The sequence below is a fragment of the Salvia miltiorrhiza genome, chromosome 8 (assembly GCF_028751815.1).
Source record: "Salvia miltiorrhiza cultivar Shanhuang (shh) chromosome 8, IMPLAD_Smil_shh, whole genome shotgun sequence".
Classification (NCBI taxonomy): Eukaryota; Viridiplantae; Streptophyta; class Magnoliopsida; order Lamiales; family Lamiaceae; genus Salvia; species Salvia miltiorrhiza.
This window is the reverse complement of record NC_080394.1, coordinates 51,267,385-51,287,753: the sequence shown is the minus strand read 5'-3', so window position 1 is coordinate 51,287,753 and position 20,369 is coordinate 51,267,385. Positions and strand designations below refer to the sequence as shown.

General features: G+C 39.0%; 1 protein-coding gene and 2 long non-coding RNA genes across 4 annotated transcripts; all 3 read right to left on the bottom strand.

Annotated features, from left to right (window-relative positions):
* Nucleotides 1-1,711: 1,711 nt before the first annotated feature.
* On the bottom strand, nt 1,712-3,397 carry LOC130998921 (uncharacterized). The gene is made up of 2 exons (XR_009093343.1): nt 2,345-3,397; nt 1,712-2,036 (listed from the first exon to the last, which is right to left on the bottom strand). It is a non-coding gene; the product is annotated as an uncharacterized LOC130998921 (long non-coding RNA).
* Nucleotides 3,398-7,498: 4,101 nt separating this feature from the next.
* Nucleotides 7,499-8,512, bottom strand: LOC130998636 (uncharacterized). The gene is made up of 2 exons (XM_057924050.1): nt 8,225-8,512; nt 7,499-8,122 (listed from the first exon to the last, which is right to left on the bottom strand). Exons 1-2 carry the CDS (start codon nt 8,510-8,512, stop codon nt 7,499-7,501), a joined length of 912 nt encoding a protein of 303 aa, XP_057780033.1.
* A 1,228-nt stretch (nt 8,513-9,740) lies between these two features.
* On the bottom strand, nt 9,741-19,179 carry LOC130998920 (uncharacterized). Of its 2 annotated transcripts, none has more exons than XR_009093341.1 (3): nt 18,815-19,179; nt 17,730-17,806; nt 9,741-10,113 (listed from the first exon to the last, which is right to left on the bottom strand). It is a non-coding gene; the product is annotated as an uncharacterized LOC130998920 (long non-coding RNA). The 2 variants fall into 2 exon arrangements; XR_009093342.1 differs by having other exon boundaries at nt 17,730-17,800.
* Nucleotides 19,180-20,369: the final 1,190 nt, after the last annotated feature.

Here is a 20,369-nt window from a genome sequence, read left to right as displayed (position 1 = left end):
CGTATGAGCCAAAACTATATGGCCTAACGGCCCAGCCCGGTAAAGCTATCCGCGCAGTCCCAGGCGCCCAGCTCGTCTCGGTAGACAGAGCAGAGCAGCTCTGGAAGACCAGAACATAGCAGCTCTGGTGGACCAGGGCAGAGCAGCTCTGGAATACCAGAGTAGACATCTCGGATGACCATAGTAGCTCGAAAGCCAGAGCCGATAGCTCGGATGACCAGAGCAGAGAAGCTCTGGAAGACCAGAGCAGAGCAGCTCGGAGGCACGTACGTCAGCGCGGCCCTACCCAACAGCCTCGACTGCCCAGCGCTGCCCTGAGGCACGCGCAACAGCATAGCCCTACGGCGCATGTCGCACCCTATCATTGTAGTGGATAAAATTCGTATAAGCCAAAACTATACGACCCAACGGGCCAGCCCGGTAAAGCGATCCATACCACGTTCATAGCATAAGGTCCAAAGTAGGCCCATATGCGGGAAATACGTAAACCCACTAGGAAAAATGCCTAAACTCAACAGTTACTTGGTGACTAGGTCAGACGAGAGTCACGGAAGATCGTTTCGTAAGAAATCGGAACCACTAGGGTTTCAAGGAGCATTCTAGCAAACCCTAACCCTAGTCGCCTCCATGCAGGCCCCGTGACCTATATATATACTAATTCACTAACGCAATCAGGCCATCAGCAATTACTCGTATTCATTCTTGCACTCACACACGGTCTCTCACTCTCGTTATCTCCCGCTCTCCCCGCTCTTCCGTTCCGCCTCCACGCTCACAACTCTCAAGGGTCCCGATCGCTTGACTAGCCGCGCTAGCCCAGACGTCCGTCGTCCCCTATTTCACATCGCTCATTGGCTATAATTCAACTTCTGGGACACCCCGATCTTCCGGATACATGACTTATTACTGTCTTCTCTTTACCATTTATTTATTTTCGTTACGTTACTTACGCTTAATACTTCTATCAGTTCACTGACTTGAGCGTCGGAGGCCCTTCCATCGACACCCCCACCGGTGCTCTTCGGAGGGCTCTAACGTTGCTTGTGGTTTCAGGTAGCTAGTGCCCGTCGATCCAGACGTGACTGACGTCACTTTCGTAATTGTCAGATTCACTCCCTACAATGCTTCTCTATGATTCTATTCTTGTAATTCTACTGGTGAGATAGAAAAAAAGAGAGGAAAGAAAAGTTTGTTCTTAAGAGCTGAGAGTTGAGATTAAGCTTGAAGCTCTTGTACTGTAACGTTCCATTCTCCGATTTGCATTAATAGAATTTGGCTGCTCTTCTCTGTAGGTGTAGGTATTAACACTGAACCACATAATCAGTAACACCCCCATCCCTTGCGAATAGGAGATGCTACCCAAAATATTCATTTATTTGATTTCTCTAATATTAATTTAAGTATAGGATATAAAGAAAAATAGGAAAAGAATTCCCTTTTTGATAATATAGTAATCTAATAAATATTACTATTAAAATTAGTAATACTTAACCAATGAGTTATTAAAATATACTATATGTGTAATAGAAAAATTATCAAAATTTTATTTCTCTTTTCCAATATAAAAAATATGTAACGGAAGCTGTAAAACTACAATAATAATCCTGCCAAAACACTATATATATATATATATATATATATATATATATATATATATATCAAAGGAAACGGAAGCTGTAAGTTATATAAACGACATTCAATAATAACTTTATCTAAGCATCATATTTATATATATAAAAAGATGGAGTACATACAAAACCATCAAGTTTAAAAGTATAATTAACGTGTTCGAGGCACAGCTCGTAACTACACATACGGTAAACAAAATATATATATATATTCGGTCACAACCGTCATCAAAATGCATGATCATAAACCAATATATATAAAGTCTCGACCCACCAAAATTGGAAGAGGCTAAGTTGGTTAGTAGCAAGATATATTTACCAAAAACAACAACATATAATACTTCATCATATAATAGAACGGGAGAATGTGGAGCTCCATGTCTGCCGTCTTGCCATCAACTCCTTAACCTGAAAAGAATCATAAATAATAGGGTATGAGTGTGCAAGCACACTCAGTGGGGTAAACACTGCAAGCAGTTATAACCAATTGTGTAATGAATCATAACATGTTGAACTCTTATATTTTTCACTTAGCTGACATCTTGTGAGACTAGTCTCGGTCCCTTGTGGACCTGACCCCTTGTGGGCCGTTCAGCTCTTTGATCCCTTGTGGATCCGACCCCTTGTGGGTCCCATTAGTTCATATGAATGACGCACGACACAACAATGATTATAACCATGTAACAACTACGCTTACAGATAAAAGTAAACCCCACCTTAAGTGATTGAATTCAAACCTCTTCAAGCTTGCTTCGGTTGTCCTCCTCGAGCCTTGGATGCACCGCTCCTAGCACTTGAAACACTTTAAACTTAGTTTCATTACAAGCACTTATTCTTGAATAAGCTCTCATTTCTTTAAACAATATTTTTAATCTCTCTTGAATATATTCTTGATAATTCTACAATACACTTGAAGCCGAAGACCATATTTGAACATTTTATGAATCTACAAATTATAAATTCATAGTTTCAATTACTAGTATAAATTATACTAATCAAACTTCATTATAATCGTATAATTTAATTATATAATATACCAAGTTTAGATCACCATAATCTTTATAATTTATTTCAATTCTTGGCTAATAATATTAAAAGCAAATGTCTTGATTATCTATTTATGTGTTCAAGGTGAAACAATCATCAAAAATCTAATTCAAATTCCCAAATAAAAAATTAAAATAAGCATAACATATTAAAACTCATATTCGACACGTATGGAGCTACATCTCGACGTCTATTCCGGCCAATTCGACCTTAGATCTCAAGAAGAAAACCTATGATTAGAACTTCTACGACATGAGCTACAAAACTCCTAAACTTATTCTCCCTCACGGCATCGATTTGACGCCGGAAGGTCGACTCAAACTCGCGCGGAAACCTTCGCGCACAGACCCGACACCCTGACTTGATTGGCTCATAACTCCCTCGTCCGGTGTCGGATTGACGATCCGAAGGTACTGTTGGAAAGCCAACGACGATAGCTTTCTAATGGTACCTATATTGATGGGGTTTGATGAAAGAAAACAGATGAAAAACGGTCTGCAAGGTACGATCCTGCTGCTGTCAAAAACAGGGGAAAATAAAACACAGCAAAACACATGCCGGCAGCCACCACGCCGCCGGAACTACTGTTCCGGTAATCCCTCCTCCTCACTCACACACAACAGACTTCATCCCACCAATATCTACTCAAGACCTTTAGCCATCGATTAAGAAGAACAAGAATGGAAGAGAAGTGCAAAACCCTTTCAAATTCAACAAGCAAAAATCGAGGAAACAAGAATTAGGAGAAATTACCTTGATGGTTGCAGTAAATCGATGAGTGGTGAAGATGGAGAGAAGAGAAAAGACGCAGGGGAGAGAAGATAGGGAAATTACCAAACCATAAGCATATCCTTATATATATACATGGATTATCTATTAAAAAATCTAACTTATACAATAAAAATCTAACACTTTATAAATATTTTAATGCTATTTGCTAATAAAATCTTAGATATTTTTATCAATAGCAATTCTAGAATATTCAAGTTTATTCATTAATATTATATGACTTATTACAAAAATCCTTAACATTTTAATATTAAATCAATTCTAGAATATTCCATTTACTTATACCCCCTTTTTTTTTATAAACAATTTACATATTAATATCTAACATATTCTAGAGTTTTCATGTATTTTATTTTACTAATCTTACTCTTTAAGATTTATTTATAAGTAATTTTAATTTTGCTAGGGCGGATCCTCGCTCTAAGTCGGACAACCTGTACAACATTTAAAATCAAATCCGTTAGTTTTAATAACGTCATAAAATATTAACTTAAACATAAACATCTCTAATATATTGTAATTAAATTATAAATAAATTAAAAAGGTTCGGGGTATTACACCCTACCACCCTTAAAAATAATTTCGTCCTCGAAATTAACCTTGCAAGTCTTTAATGTGAGGATATCGCGCTAAAAGGTCGTCTTCTTTCTCCCACGTTGCTTCTTCTGGTCCGTGCCTACTCCATTGGACTTTTACTAATGGTACTAATCTATTTCTTAAGGTATGAACCTTTCGATCTAAGATGGCAACAGGCGTTTCTTCATAGGTTAAGTCAGGAGAAATTTGGAGACTCCCACGAGAAATGATGTGGCTTGGGTCAGAAACGTATTTCCTAAGCATCGACACGTGGAATACGTTATGTACGCCTGCTAGGTCTGGGGGTAAAGCTAAGCGATAAGCTACGCCCCCTATCTTTTCAAGTATTTCAAACGGTCCTACGTATCGAGGTTGTAACTTTCCCTTTTTGCCGAATCTAATGACTCCTTTCATCGGTGCTATCTTCAAGAATACTTTGTCTCCAACCTCGAAATGCATGTCTTTTCGTTTTGCATCGGCGTAAGACTTTTGACGATCTTGGGCTATCTTGATTCTTTCTCTAATTTTTGCAATTACTCCAACTGTTCTTTCAATGATCTCGGGTCCCAAAATTCGTCTTTCTCCGACTTCATCCCAGTGAATCGGTGATCGACATCTTCTTCCATAAAGAGCTTCAAATGGCGGCATCCCGATTGTAGCTTGGTGGCTATTATTGTACGCGAACTCGACCAATGGTAAGTGTTTCTCCCAACTTCCTCCCAAGTCAAGCGCACAAGCACGAAGCATATCTTCTAAGATTTGGATAGTTCGTTCCGATTGTCCGTCCGACTGAGGATGATAGGCCGTGCTGAAATTTAACTTGGTGCCTAAGGCTGATTGAAGGCTCCTCCAAAACTTAGAAGTGAATCTTGTATCTCGATCTGACACTATTGACACTGGTACTCCATGTAGCCTTACTATCTCATCAATGTAGAGTTGCGCCAATTGATCCATGCTATAAGGTCATCTTTACAGGAAGAAAGTGGGCTGATTTCGTCAACGTATCAATAATAACCCAAATTGCATGATGGCCTTTCACTGTGCGAGGTAATCCAACCACAAAGTCCATAGCAATTTTCTCCCATTTCCACTCGGGAATCTCGAGCGGGTTTAGTAATCCAGAGGGGCGTTGGTGTTCAGCTTTTACCTGTTGGCAAGTGATACATCTTTCTACAAAGCTCCCAATGGATCTCTTCATGTTTCGCCACCAAAAGATCGTTTTCAAATCCTTGTACATCTTGGTTCCACCTGGATGCACGGAGTATGGAGTATTGTGTGCTTCCTCAAGTATCTCCCGTCTGAGCTCTTCATTATTTGGCACGCACAATCTTCCTTCGTAAACGAGTGTTCCGTCCTCTGTGACTGCGAATCCTTGGATGGTACCTTCGAGTGCTCTCGTCTTTATTTTGCACAAAAATTGATCATCTTTTTGCGCCTCTCGAATTCGATCTCTTAGCATTGGACAGGACGACAAGTGCAGCTATAACTCCTGATGTGGTGTTCGGCGGTTGCACCACTTCCAAATTAAGCATCTCGAATTCTCTAATAAGCTTCTTCTCGCTAGTAGGTAATGTGGCAAGATAACTTTTTCAACTTAACGCATCAGCAACCACGTTCGCCTTTCCAGGGTGATAGTGGATTGTGCAGTCGTAATCTTTAACTAACTCTAACCACCTTCTTTGGCGGAGGTTTAACTCCTTTTGAGTGAAGAAATATTTGAGGCTTCTTGTGGTCAGTGTAAATTTCGCACTTGCTGCCATAGAGATAATGACGCCATATTTTCAATGCGTGCACAACTGCTGCGAGCTCGAGGTCGTGAGTCGGGTACTTCTCTTCGTGAGGCTTCAACTGCCTTGATGCGTATGCCACGACCTTACCATGTTGCATCAATACACATCCGAGCCCTTGCTTTGAAGCATCCGTATAGATAACAAAGCCTTCAGCACCATCGGGTACTGTCAAAACTGGGGCTGATATTAAGCGTTGTTTAAGCTCTTGGAAACTCTTCTCGCATTGGTCACTCCATTGGAACTTTTCATTCTTCCGCGTTAGCTTTGTTAACGGACCGGCAATTCTCGAAAATCCCTCTATGAATCGCCGATAGTACCCAGCCATTCCAAGGAAGCTCCTGATCTCTTTCACGTTGGTTGGCGTCTTCCAATTACTTACTGCTTCAACTTTGGACGGATCTACTTCTATCCCTTTCGGTGTAATCACGTGTCCGAGAAAAGCTACTCGTTCCAACCAAAATTCACATTTTTGAAATTTCGCATACAACTTTTCTTTCCTCAAAGTCTCCAAGACGATCTTCAGATGCTCCGCGTGTTGCTCCTTGTCTCTCGAGTATACAAGGATGTCGTCAATAAAAATGATCACAAATTGATCAAGGTAGGAATGGAAGACGCGGTTCATTAAATCCATGAAGACGCCAGGTGCATTGGAGAGTCCGAAAGGCACGACTGTAAACTCAAAGTGGCCGTATCTCGTCCTAAACTGCGGTCTTGGAAACGTCGCTCTCTTTGATTTTGAGTTGGTGATATCCCGATCTCAAGTCGATCTTCGAGAACACGCCCGCTCCTTTCAATTGGTCGAATAAATCTTCGATTCGGGGCAACGGATATTTATTCTTAATCGTTAGCCTATTGAGTTCGCGATAATCTACGCACATTCTTAAAGTCCCGTCCTTCTTCTTCACGAATAATACTGGAGCACCCCAAGGAGATACACTCGGTCGAATGAATCCCTTGTTAAGCAATTCTTGTAGCTGAACTTTAAGTTCTTGTAATTCTTTAGGTGCCATCCTATAGGGTGCCTTCGAGATTGGAGTTGCTCCTGGTACTAAGTCGATGATGAACTCGATTTGTCGGTCTGGAGGAATCCCTGGTAACTCATCAGGAAATACATCGGCATACTCTCTTACTATAGGCACTTCAGAAACCTTACTTTCGTTGGGTAGTGTTGTGGTCATACTAACTAGGTACCCTTGACAATCTTTCTTTCTTAGCATCTTGATTGCCTTCATCGCGGTTATAATCCTTGGATGAGCTTTTGTTCGAGCACCATAAAAGATGAGCTTCGGTTCTCTAGGGCGTTGAATCTCCACCTTTCGCTCACGACATCTAATTGTTGCATTATTCTTTCCCATCCAATCCATGCCTAAGATTATATCGAAATCTCGCATTTCTAGGACGTGAAGATCGGCCTCAAGCTCTTTCCCGTTTATGTCTATCTTTATACCCTTCGCTATCTTGTCGCTCCTAATAATTTTTCCCGAAGGAATGCTAACCTCCTAGATGCGTCGCTATTATCGTAGGAGACTATACTAATCTTCGAACAAAATTTCGTAGATATGAAGGAATGGGTAGCTCCCGAATCAAATAGCACCAAAGCAGGAATATTTGAGACTTGAAGTATACCTGACATAGGTGTCTGCACCGTCCTCGGGATCGGGGTCTCCTTCATGTCATGGCAAAGACTCGGGGCTTCACTTTCTTCATAGGCTCTTGAATATTCTTTTGCGTCTCCTTCTTGTTCTTTGGACAGTTATATGACATGTGTCCTGGATCGCCGCAGGAGTAGCAGACGTTCTTCCCACGCCAACACTCGCCTATGTGGAATTTATTACACTTTGGGCATTGAGACTTCTCATTGCTTGATTTGGATGATGCAGATCCTGTTGAAGAACCACGTGTTGGTTGCCATTTCTTGTTTGTTGGAGCATTTTTCCCTTTTCCAAAATCTTCCCATTTTCTCTTTCCGAATGAGTCACGGTATTGTTGATCTTTGATCTCGAGTTGCAAGCCATTGGAGACTGCTTGAGCTCGGTCGATAACTTCTCTATAAGTTGGCAATCTCAAGGCGGATATTATTCCACAAATTTCAGGTCGTAAGCCTTGCTCGAACCGACGCGCTTTCTTCACATCCGTGTCGACTAGGTATGGTGCATATCGAGACAATTTGTTGAATTTTCTCTCATAGTCGACTAGCGTCATATTTCCTTGCTTGAGATTGAGGAACTCGGTCTCCTTTTGTGTTATGTAGGATTGAGGAAAATAGCGATCCATTATCAGCTCCTTGAAGTCCTTCCAAACCAAAGCTTGGCGTTGTTCAAGTGTCAACGTTCGAGCATGAGATTCCCACCAGTGGCTTGCTTCTTCGGCCAATTAATAGATCGCACACGAGACTTTTTGCTCTTCACTACAGCCCATAAGCTCAAATATTCGTTCGAGCTCACGAATCCATTCTTCCGTGTCTTCAGGCCCTTCGGTTCCCTTAAATCTTGGTGGACCCATCCTTCGAAACTGTTCAATAATTTCAAAATTCCTTACTCGAGGTTGTCCAGCATTCATGCCACCATCTTGTTGTTGCTGCATAAAGCCTTGGAGAGCTAGTAGAAATTGAGCAAAATCAACCCCATTGTTATTCACAGGTGGGGCTCGCTGCTCATCTTCCGGAGCGCGTCGCGGGGGCATTATCCTTTAACTAAATCAAGATGTTAAGAACCTAAAGTCAATGTCCTAACGGTTATATTTCGAGGACTAATTCTATTAGAGCATAAATCTATGTAATATAAATCAATCAAGATCATTGAGGAAACTTCTATTTCTTTATTTAAAAACTTATTCTATCAAACTTTATCATTGATGTGTCGGAAAATTCAAATCATAGCCAGTAATCGTATCAACTAAACATTAAAATCATTCTTTGTCCCTTGTGGACACACATATTCTTTCACATTATTCAAATTGATACGATCAAGCTTTCAATTTTTTTTTTCGACACGATCATTTCATACTCACTACCATAATTTTAAGCAAAATAAAATTATTTAATAAATACATATTACCTTGGAGTCGGCATAGAGCAGCAGCCACGAACCACATTCTCCACATTCTCTCCCGATTCGAAGCATGTCACAACAACTCATATATTACTAATAATTATATTTCATATGCAAGTCTACAGGAACGTAGACCTGCTCTGATACCACAATGTAACACCCCCATCCCTTGCGAATAGGAGATGCTACCCAAAATATTCATTTATTTGATTTCTCTAATATTAATTTAAGTATAGGATATAAAGAGAAATAGGAAAAGAATTCCCTTTTTGATAATATAGTAATCAAATAAATATTACTATTAAAATTAGTAATACTTAACCAATGAGTTATTAAAATATACTATATGTGTAATAGAAAAATTATCAAAATTTTATTTCTCTTTTCCAATATAAAAAATATGTAACGGAAGCTGTAAAACTACAATAATAATCCTGCCAAAACACTATATATATATATATATATATATATATTTCAAAGGAAACGGAAGATGTAAGTTATATAAACGACATTCAATAATAACTTTATCTAAGCATCATATTTATATATATAAAAAGATGGAGTACATACAAAACCATCAAGTTTAAAAGTATAATTAACGTGTTCGAGGCACAGCTCGTAACTACACATACGGTAAACAAAATATATATATATATTCGGTCACAAGCCGCCATCAAAATGCATGATCATAAACCAATATATATAAAGTCTCGACCCACCAAAATTGGAAGAGGCTAAGTTGGTTAGTAGCAAGATATATTTACCAAAAACAACAACATATAATACTTCATCATATAATAGAACGGGAGAATGTGGAGCTCCATGTCTGCCGTCTTGCCAGTCAACTCCTTAACCTGAAAAGAATCATAAATAATAGGGTATGAGTGTGCAAGCACACTCAGTGGGGTAAACACTGCAAGCAGTTATAACCAATTGTGTAATGAATCATAACATGTTGAACTCTTATATTTTTCACTTAGCTGACATCTTGTGAGACTAGTCTCGGTCCCTTGTGGACCTGACCCCTTGTGGGCCGTTCAGCTCTTTGATCCCTTGTGGATCCGACCCCTTGTGGGTCCCATTAGTTCATATGAATGACGCACAACACAACAATGATTATAACCATGTAACAACTACGCTTACAGATAAAAGTAAACCCCACCTTAAGTGATTGAATTCAAACCTCTTCAAGCTTGCTTCGGTTGTCCTCCTCGAGCCTTGGATGCGCCGCTCCTAGCACTTGAAACACTTTAAACTTAGTTTCATTACAAGCACTTATTCTTGAATAAGCTCTCATTTCTTTAAACAATATTTTTAATCTCTCTTGAATATATTCTTGATAATTCTACAATACACTTGAAGCCGAAGACCATATTTGAACATTTTATGAATCTACAAATTATAAATTCATAGTTTCAATTACTAGTATAAATTATACTAATCAAACTTCATTATAATCATATAATTTAATTATATAATATACCAAGTTTAGATCACCATAATCTTTATAATTTATTTCAATTCTTGGCTAATAATATTAAAAGCAAATGTCTTGATTACCTATTTATGTGTTCAAGGTGAAACAATCATCAAAATCTAATTCAAATTCCCAAATAAAAATTAAAATAAGCATAACATATTAAAACTCATATTCGACACATATGGAGCTACATCTCGACGTCTATTCCGGCCAATTCGACCTTAGATTTCAAGAAGAAAACCTATGATTAGAACGTCTACGACATGAGCTACAAAACCCCTAAACTTATTCTCCCTCACGGCATCGATTTGACGCCGGAAGGTCGACTCAAACTCGCGCGGAAACCTTCGCGCACAGACCCGACACCCTGACTTGATTGGCTCATAACTCTCCTCGTCCGGTGTCGGATTGACGATCCGAAGGTACCGTTGGAAAGCCAACGACGATAGCTTTCCTAATGGTACCTATATTGATGGGGTTTGATGACAGAAAACAGATGAAAAACGGTCTGCAAGGTACGATCCTGCTGCTGTCAAAAACAGGGGAAAAATAAAACACAGCAAAACACATGCCGGCAGCCACCACGCCGCCGGAACTACTGTTCCGGTAATCCCTCCTCCTCACTCACACACAACAGACTTCATCCCACCAATATCTACTCAAGACCTTTAGCCATCGATTAAGAAGAACAAGAATGGAAGAGAAGTGCAAAACCCTTTCAAATTCAACAAGCAAAAATCGAGGAAACAAGAATTAGGAGAAATTACCTTGATGGTTGCAGTAAATCGATGAGTGGTGAAGATGGAGAGAAGAGAAAAGACGCAGGGGAGAGAAGATAGGGAAATTACCAAACCATAAGCATATCCTTATATATATACATGGATTATCTATTAAAAAATCTAACTTATACAATAAAAATCTAACACTTTATAAATATTTTAATGCTATTTGCTAATAAAATCTTAGATATTTTTATCAATAGCAATTCTAGAATATTCAAGTTTATTCATTAATATTATATGACTTATTACAAAAATCCTTAACATTTTAATATTAAATCAATTCTAGAATATTCCATTTACTTATACCCCCTTTTTTTTTATAAACAATTTACATATTAATATCTAACATATTCTAGAGTTTTCATGTATTTTATTTTACTAATCTTACTCTTTAAGATTTATTTATAAGTAATTTTAATTTTGCTAGGGCGGATCCTCGCTCTAAGTCGGACAACCTGTACAACATTTTAAAATCAAATCCGTTAGTTTTAATAACGTCATAAAATATTTAACTTAAACATAAACATCTCTAATATATTGTAATTAAATTATAAATAAATTAAAAAGGTTCGGGGTATTACACCCTACCACCCTTAAAAATAATTTCGTCCTCGAAATTAACCTTGCAAGTCTTTAAAGTGAGGATATCGCGCTAAAAGGTCGTCTTCTTTCTCCCACGTTGCTTCTTCTGGTCCGTGCCTACTCCATTGGACTTTTACTAATGGTACTAATCTATTTCTTAAGGTATGAACCTTTCGATCTAAGATGGCAACAGGCGTTTCTTCATAGGTTAAGTCAGGAGAAATTTGGAGACTCCCACGAGAAATGATGTGGCTTGGGTCAGAAACGTATTTCCTAAGCATCGACACGTGGAATACGTTATGTACGCCTGCTAGGTCTGGGGGTAAAGCTAAGCGATATCTTTTCAAGTATTTCAAATGGTCCTACGTATCGAGGTTGTAACTTTCCCTTTTTGCCGAATCTAATGACTCCTTTCATCGGTGCTATCTTCAAGAATACTTTGTCTCCAACCTCGAAATGCACGTCTTTTCGTTTTGCATCGGCGTAAGACTTTTGACGATCTTGGGCTATCTTGATTCTTTCTCTAATTTTTGCAATTACTCCAACTGTTCTTTCAATGATCTCGGGTCCCAAAATTCGTCTTTCTCCGACTTCATCCCAGTGAATCGGTGATCGACATCTTCTTCCATAAAGAGCTTCAAATGGCGGCATCCCAATTGTAGCTTGGTGGCTATTATTGTACGCGAACTCGACCAATGGTAAGTGTTTCTCCCAACTTCCTCCCAAGTCAAGCGCACAAGCACGAAGCATATCTTCTAAGATTTGGATAGTTCGTTCCGATTGTCCGTCCGACTGAGGATGATAGGCCGTGCTGAAATTTAACTTGGTGCCTAAGGCTGATTGAAGGCTCCTCCAAAACTTAGAAGTGAATCTTGTATCTCGATCTGACACTATTGACACTGGTACTCCATGTAGCCTTACTATCTCATCAATGTAGAGTTGCGCCAATTGATCCATGCTATAGGTCATCTTTACAGGAAGAAAGTGGGCTGATTTCGTCAACGTATCAATAATAACCCAAATTGCATGATGGCCTTTCACTGTGCGAGGTAATCCAACCACAAAGTCCATAGCAATTTTCTCCCATTTCCACTCGGGAATCTCGAGCGGGTTTAGTAATCCAGAGGGGCGTTGGTGTTCAGCTTTTACCTGTTGGCAAGTGATACATTTTTCTACAAAGCTCCCAATGGATCTCTTCATGTTTCGCCACCAAAAGATCGTTTTCAAATCCTTGTACATCTTGGTTCCACCTGGATGCACGGAGTATGGAGTATTGTGTGCTTCCTCAAGTATCTCCCGTCTGAGCTCTTCATTATTTGGCACGCACAATCTTCCTTCGTAAACGAGTGTTCCGTCCTCTGTGACTGCGATCCTTGGATGGTACCTTCGAGTGCTCTCGTCTTTATTTTGCACAAAAATTGATCATCTTTTTGCGCCTCTCGAATTCGATCTCTTAGCATTGGACGGACGACAAGTGCAGCTATAACTCCTGATGTGGTGTTCGGCGGTTGCACCACTTCCAAATTAAGCATCTCGAATTCTCTAATAAGCTTCTTCTCGCTAGTAGGTAATGTGGCAAGATAACTTTTTCAACTTAACGCATCAGCAACCACGTTCGCCTTTCCAGGGTGATAGTGGATTGTGCAGTCGTAATCTTTAACTAACTCTAACCACCTTCTTTGGCGGAGGTTTAACTCCTTTTGAGTGAAGAAATATTTGAGGCTCTTGTGGTCAGTGTAAATTTCGCACTTGCTGCCATAGAGATAATGACGCCATATTTTCAATGCGTGCACAACTGCTGCGAGCTCGAGGTCGTGAGTCGGGTACTTCTCTTCGTGAGGCTTCAACTGCCTTGATGCGTATGCCACGACCTTACCATGTTGCATCAATACACATCCGAGCCCTTGCTTTGAAGCATCCGTATAGATAACAAAGCCTTCAGCACCATCGGGTACTGTCAAAACTGGGGCTGATATTAGGCGTTGTTTAAGCTCTTGGAAACTCTTCTCGCATTGGTCACTCCATTGGAACTTTTCATTCTTCCGCGTTAGCTTTGTTAACGGACCGGCAATTCTCGAAAATCCCTCTATGAATCGCCGATAGTACCCAGCCATTCCAAGGAAGCTCCTGATCTCTTTCACGTTGGTTGGCGTCTTCCAATTACTTACTGCTTCAACTTTGGACGGATCTACTTCTATCCCTTTCGGTGTAATCACGTGTCCGAGAAAAGCTACTCGTTCCAACCAAAATTCACATTTTTGAAATTTCGCATACAACTTTTCTTTCCTCAAAGTCTCCAAGACGATCTTCAGATGCTCCGCGTGTTGCTCCTTGTCTCTCGAGTATACAAGGATGTCGTCAATAAAAATGATCACAAATTGATCAAGGTAGGAATGGAAGACGCGGTTCATTAAATCCATGAAGACGCCAGGTGCATTGGAGAGTCCGAAAGGCACGACTGTAAACTCAAAGTGGCCGTATCTCGTCCTAAACGCGGTCTTGGAAACGTCGCTCTCTTTGATTTTGAGTTGGTGATATCCCAATCTCAAGTCGATCTTCGAGAACACGCCCGCTCCTTTCAATTGGTCGAATAAATCTTCGATTCGGGGCAACGGATATTTATTCTTAATCGTTAGCCTATTGAGTTCGCGATAATCTACGCACATTCTTAAAGTCCCGTCCTTCTTCTTCACGAATAATACTGGAGCACCCCAAGGAGATACACTCGGTCGAATGAATCCCTTGTTAAGCAATTCTTGTAGCTGAACTTTAAGTTCTTGTAATTCTTTAGGTCCCATCCTATAGGGTGCCTTCGAGATTGGAGTTGCTCCTGGTACTAAGTCGATGGTGAACTCGATTTGTCGGTCTGGAGGAATCCCTGGTAACTCATCAGGAAATACATCGGCATACTCTCTTACTATAGGCACTTCAGAAACCTTACTTTCGTTGGGTAGTGTTGTGGTCATACTAACTAGGTACCCTTGACAATCTTTCTTTCTTAGCATCTTGATTGCCTTCATCGCGGTTATAATCCTTGGATGAGCTTTTGTTCGAGCACCATAAAAGATGAGCTTCGGTTCTCTAGGGCGTTGAATCTCCACCTTTCGCTCACGACATCTAATTGTTGCATTATTCTTTCCCATCCAATCCATGCCTAAGATTATATCGAAATCTCGCATTTCTAGGACGTGAAGATCGGCCTCAAGCTCTTTCCCGTTTATGTCTATCTTTATACCCTTCGCTATCTTGTCGCTCCTAATAATTTTTCCCGAAGGAATGCTAACCTCCAGTGCGTCGCTATTATCGTAGGAGACTATACTAATCTTCGAACAAAATTTCGTAGATATGAAGGAATGGGTAGCTCCCGAATCAAATAGCACCAAAGCAGGAATATTTGAGACTTGAAGTATACCTGACATGGTGTCTGCACCGTCCTCGGGATCGGGGTCTCCTTCTGTCATGGCAAAGACTCGGGGCTTCACTTTCTTCATAGGCTCTTGAATATTCTTTTGCGTCTCCTTCTTGTTCTTTGGACAGTTATATGACATGTGTCCTGGATCGCCGCAGGAGTAGCAGACGTTCTTCCCACGCCAACACTCGCCTATGTGGAATTTATTACACTTTGGGCATTGAGACTTCTCATTGCTTGATTTGGATGATGCAGATCCTGTTGAAGAACCACGTGTTGGTTGCCATTTCTTGTTTGTTGGAGCATTTTTCCCTTTTCCAAAATCTTCCCATTTTCTATTTCCGAATGAGTCACGGTATTGTTGATCTTTGATCTCTAGTTGCAAGCCATTGGAGACTGCTTGAGCTCGGTCGATAACTTCTCTATAAGTTGGCAATCTCAAGGCGGATATTATTCCACAAATTTCAGGTCGTAAGCCTTGCTCGAACCGACGCGCTTTCTTCACATCCGTGTCGACTAGGTATGGTGCATATCGAGACAATTTGTTGAATTTTCTCTCATAGTCGACTAGCGTCATATTTCCTTGCTTGAGATTGAGGAACTCGGTCTCCTTTTGTGTTATGTAGGATTGAGGAAAATAGCGATCCATTATCAGCTCCTTGAAGTCCTTCCAAACCAAAGCTTGGCGTTGTTCAAGTGTCAACGTTCGAGCATGAGATTCCCACCAGTGGCTTGCTTCTTCGGCCAATTAATAGATCGCACACGAGACTTTTTGCTCTTCACTACAGCCCATAAGCTCAAATATTCGTTCGAGCTCACGAATCCATTCTTCCGTGTCTTCAGGCCCTTCGGTTCCCTTAAATCTTGGTGGACCCATCCTTCGAAACTGTTCAATAATTTCAAAATTCCTTACTCGAGGTTGTCCAGCATTCATGCCACCATCTTGTTGTTGCTGCATAAAGCCTTGGAGAGCTAGTAGAAATTGAGCAAAATCAACCCCATTGTTATTCACAGGTGGGGCTCGCTGCTCATCTTCCGGAGCGCGTCGCGGGGGCATTATCCTTTAACTAAATCAAGATGTTAAGAACCTAAAGTCAATGTCCTAACGGTTATATTTCGAGGACTAATTCTATTAGAGCATAAATCTATGTAATATAAATCAATCAAGATCATTGAGGAAACTTCTATTTCTTTATTTAAAAACTTATTCTATCAAACTTTATCATTGATGTGTCGGAAAATTCAAATCATAGCCAGTAATCGTATCAACTAAACATTAAAATCATTCTTTGTCCCTTGTGGACACACATATTCTTTCACATTATTCAAATTGATACGATCAAGCTTTCAATTTTTTTTTTTCGACACGATCATTTCAAACTCATACCATAATTTTAAGCAAAATAAAATTATTTAATAAATACATATTACCTTGGAGTCGGCATAGAGCAGCAGCCACGAACCACATTCTCCACATTCTCTCCCGATTCGAAGCATGTCACAACAACTCATATATTACTAATAATTATATTTCAGATGCAAGTCTACAGGAACGTAGACCTGCTCTGATACCACAATGTAACGCCCCCATCCCTTGCGAATAGGAGATGCTACCCAAAATATTCATTTATTTGATTTCTCTAATATTAATTTAAGTATAGGCTATAAAGAGAAATAGGAAAAGAATTCCCTTTTTTGATTAATATAGTAATCTAATAAATATTACTATTAAAAGTAAGTAATACTTAACCAATGAGTTATTAAAATATACTATATGTGTAATAGAAAAATTATCAAAATTTTATTTCTCTTTTCCAATATAAAAAATATGTAACGGAAGCTGTAAAACTACAATAATAATTCCTGCCAAAACACTATATATATATATATATATATATATATATATATATTCAAAGGCAACGGAAGCTGTAAGTTATATAAACGACATTCAATAATAACTTTATCTAAGCATCATATTTATATATATAAAAAGATGGAGTACATACAAAACCATCAAGTTTAAAAGTATAATTAACGTGTTCGAGGCACAGCTCGTAACTACACATACGGTAAACAAAATATATATATATATTCGGTCACAACCGTCATCAAAATGCATGATCATAAACCAATATATATAAAGTCTCGACCCACCAAAATTGGAAGAGGCTAAGTTGGTTAGTAGCAAGATATATTTACCAAAAACAACAACATATAATACTTCATCATATAATAGAACGGGAGAATGTGGAGCTCCATGTCTGCCGTCTTGCCATCAACTCCTTAACCTGAAAAGAATCATAAATAATAGGGTATGAGTGTGCAAGCACACTCAGTGGGGTAAACACTGCAAGCAGTTATAACCAATTGTGTAATGAATCATAACATGTTGAACTCTTATATTTTTCACTTAGCTGACATCTTGTGAGACTAGTCTCGGTCCCTTGTGGACCTGACCCCTTGTGGGCCGTTCAGCTCTTTGATCCCTTGTGGATCCGACCCCTTGTGGGTCCCATTAGTTCATATGAATGACGCACGACACAACAATGATTATAACCATGTAACAACTACGCTTACAGATAAAAGTAAACCCCACCTTAAGTGATTGAATTCAAACCTCTTCAAGCTTGCTTCGGTTGTCCTCCTCGAGCCTTGGATGCACCGCTCCTAGCACTTGAAACACTTTAAACTTAGTTTCATTACAAGCACTTATTCTTGAATAAGCTCTCATTTCTTTAAACAATATTTTTAATCTCTCTTGAATATATTCTTGATAATTCTACAATACACTTGAAGCCGAAGACCATATTTGAACATTTTATGAATCTACAAATTATAAATTCATAGTTTCAATTACTAGTATAAATTATACTAATCAAACTTCATTATAATCGTATAATTTAATTATATAATATACCAAGTTTAGATCACCATAATCTTTATAATTTATTTCAATTCTTGGCTAATAATATTAAAAGCAAATGTCTTGATTATCTATTTATGTGTTCAAGGTGAAACAATCATCAAAAATCTAATTCAAATTCCCAAATAAAAAATTAAAATAAGCATAACATATTAAAACTCATATTCGACACGTATGGAGCTACATCTCGACGTCTATTCCGGCCAATTCGACCTTAGATCTCAAGAAGAAAACCTATGATTAGAACTTCTACGACATGAGCTACAAAACTCCTAAACTTATTCTCCCTCACGGCATCGATTTGACGCCGGAAGGTCGACTCAAACTCGCGCGGAAACCTTCGCGCACAGACCCGACACCCTGACTTGATTGGCTCATAACTCCCTCGTCCGGTGTCGGATTGACGATCCGAAGGTACTGTTGGAAAGCCAACGACGATAGCTTTCTAATGGTACCTATATTGATGGGGTTTGATGAAAGAAAACAGATGAAAAACGGTCTGCAAGGTACGATCCTGCTGCTGTCAAAAACAGGGGAAAAATAAAACACAGCAAAACACATGCCGGCAGCCACCACGCCGCCGGAACTACTGTTCCGGTAATCCCTCCTCCTCACTCACACACAACAGACTTCATCCCACCAATATCTACTCAAGACCTTTAGCCATCGATTAAGAAGAACAAGAATGGAAGAGAAGTGCAAAACCCTTTCAAATTCAACAAGCAAAAATCGAGGAAACAAGAATTAGGAGAAATTACCTTGATGGCTGCAGTAAATCGATGAGTGGTGAAGATGGAGAGAAGAGAAAAGACGCAGGGGAGAGAAGATAGGGAAATTACCAAACCATAAGCATATCCTTATATATATACATGGATTATCTATTAAAAAATCTAACTTATACAATAAAAATCTAACACTTTATAAATATTTTAATGCTATTTGCTAATAAAATCTTAGATATTTTTATCAATAGCAATTCTAGAATATTCAAGTTTATTCATTAATATTATATGACTTATTACAAAAATCCTTAATATTTTAATATTAAATAAATTCTAGAATATTCCATTTACTTATACCCCCTTTTTTTTTATAAACAATTTACATATTAATATCTAACATATTCTAGAGTTTTCATGTATTTTATTTTACTAATCTTACTCTTTAAGATTTATTTATAAGTAATTTTAATTTTGCTAGGGCGGATCCTCGCTCTAAGTCGGACAACATGTACAACATTTTAAAATCAAATCCGTTAGTTTTAATAACGTCATAAAATATTTAACTTAAACATAAACATCTCTAATATATTGTAATTAAATTATAAATAAATTAAAAAGGTTCGGGGTATTACAATCTTGCTCGAGTTTTTTATTTTGAGTTTTATCATTCTTCAATTGTTGATTGAAATCTACAATTGGTGCCGTCTACCGGAATCGAATTCACGACGTTTCTGCTGATTCTCTGCGACGAGGATCTGAGGGCGATCTGCATTTATTTTGCAGAGGAGTTTTCTTTTGGTTCAAGAAAATGAAGTGATCAACTCAGTGAAGGATGAATCCATCCAAGTTTGAGATGGAGAAGTTTAATGGTAAAAATGATTTTTCCTTCTGGAAAATCAAGATGCATGCGATCTTGATACATCAAGGACTTCTTGAAGCCATTTCTGGAGAAGAAAAAATGAAGATGAAGGAGGAATCGAGTTCGAGCACAAAGCTGAGCAAAGAGGAGATTGATCAAAGGGCGCACAATGTGATAATTCTTTGCCTTGGCGACAAGGTTCTTCGCGAAGTTGCGAAGGAAACAACCACATCAGCAGTATGGAAGAAGCTAGAGTCATTATACATGACGAAATCCCTTGCCAACAGACTATACATGAAGCAGCATTTGTATTCCATGAAGGAAATAGCTAGAGTCAAAATGCCCATTCGAGCTAAAGAGCTTCAGAAAACTAATGAAGGAAAGAAGGAGACGTTTTCTGAAAGTCTCAACATCAAGAAGTATAAAGAAAAGGGCAAGAAGGCTAATGATGATTATCAAAAGAAAGCCAAAATAAAGGAAAATGATTATGGTACCAAGGATGATCGAAAGTGTTTTGAATGTGGAAAGCCTGGGCACTGAAAAACAACTGTTTCATTTGGAAAAAGAAGCAAAATGAATCAAAGGGTGCCACAAACACAGCTGGCAACATTCAAGAAACAGAATAAGCATAGGTGCTTAACATCATGCAAAAGGGTCCTCAAAATGGCTGGATATTGGATTCAGCCTGCACCTTCCATATGTGCCCAAAGAAGAGCTTATTCAGCCAACTGG

What these genes read in the sequence shown, in the direction of transcription:
- LOC130998636 (XM_057924050.1), bottom strand. Translation starts at nt 8,512, where the DNA reads ATGCCCCCGCGACGCGCTCCGGAAGATGAGCAGCGAGCCCCACCTGTG. An exon ending in GCTGTAGTGAAGAGCAAAAA is followed by an intron (nt 8,123 to 8,224) that starts GTCTCGTGTGCG and finishes TTGGTTTGGAAG; the next exon opens with GACTTCAAGGAGCTGATAAT.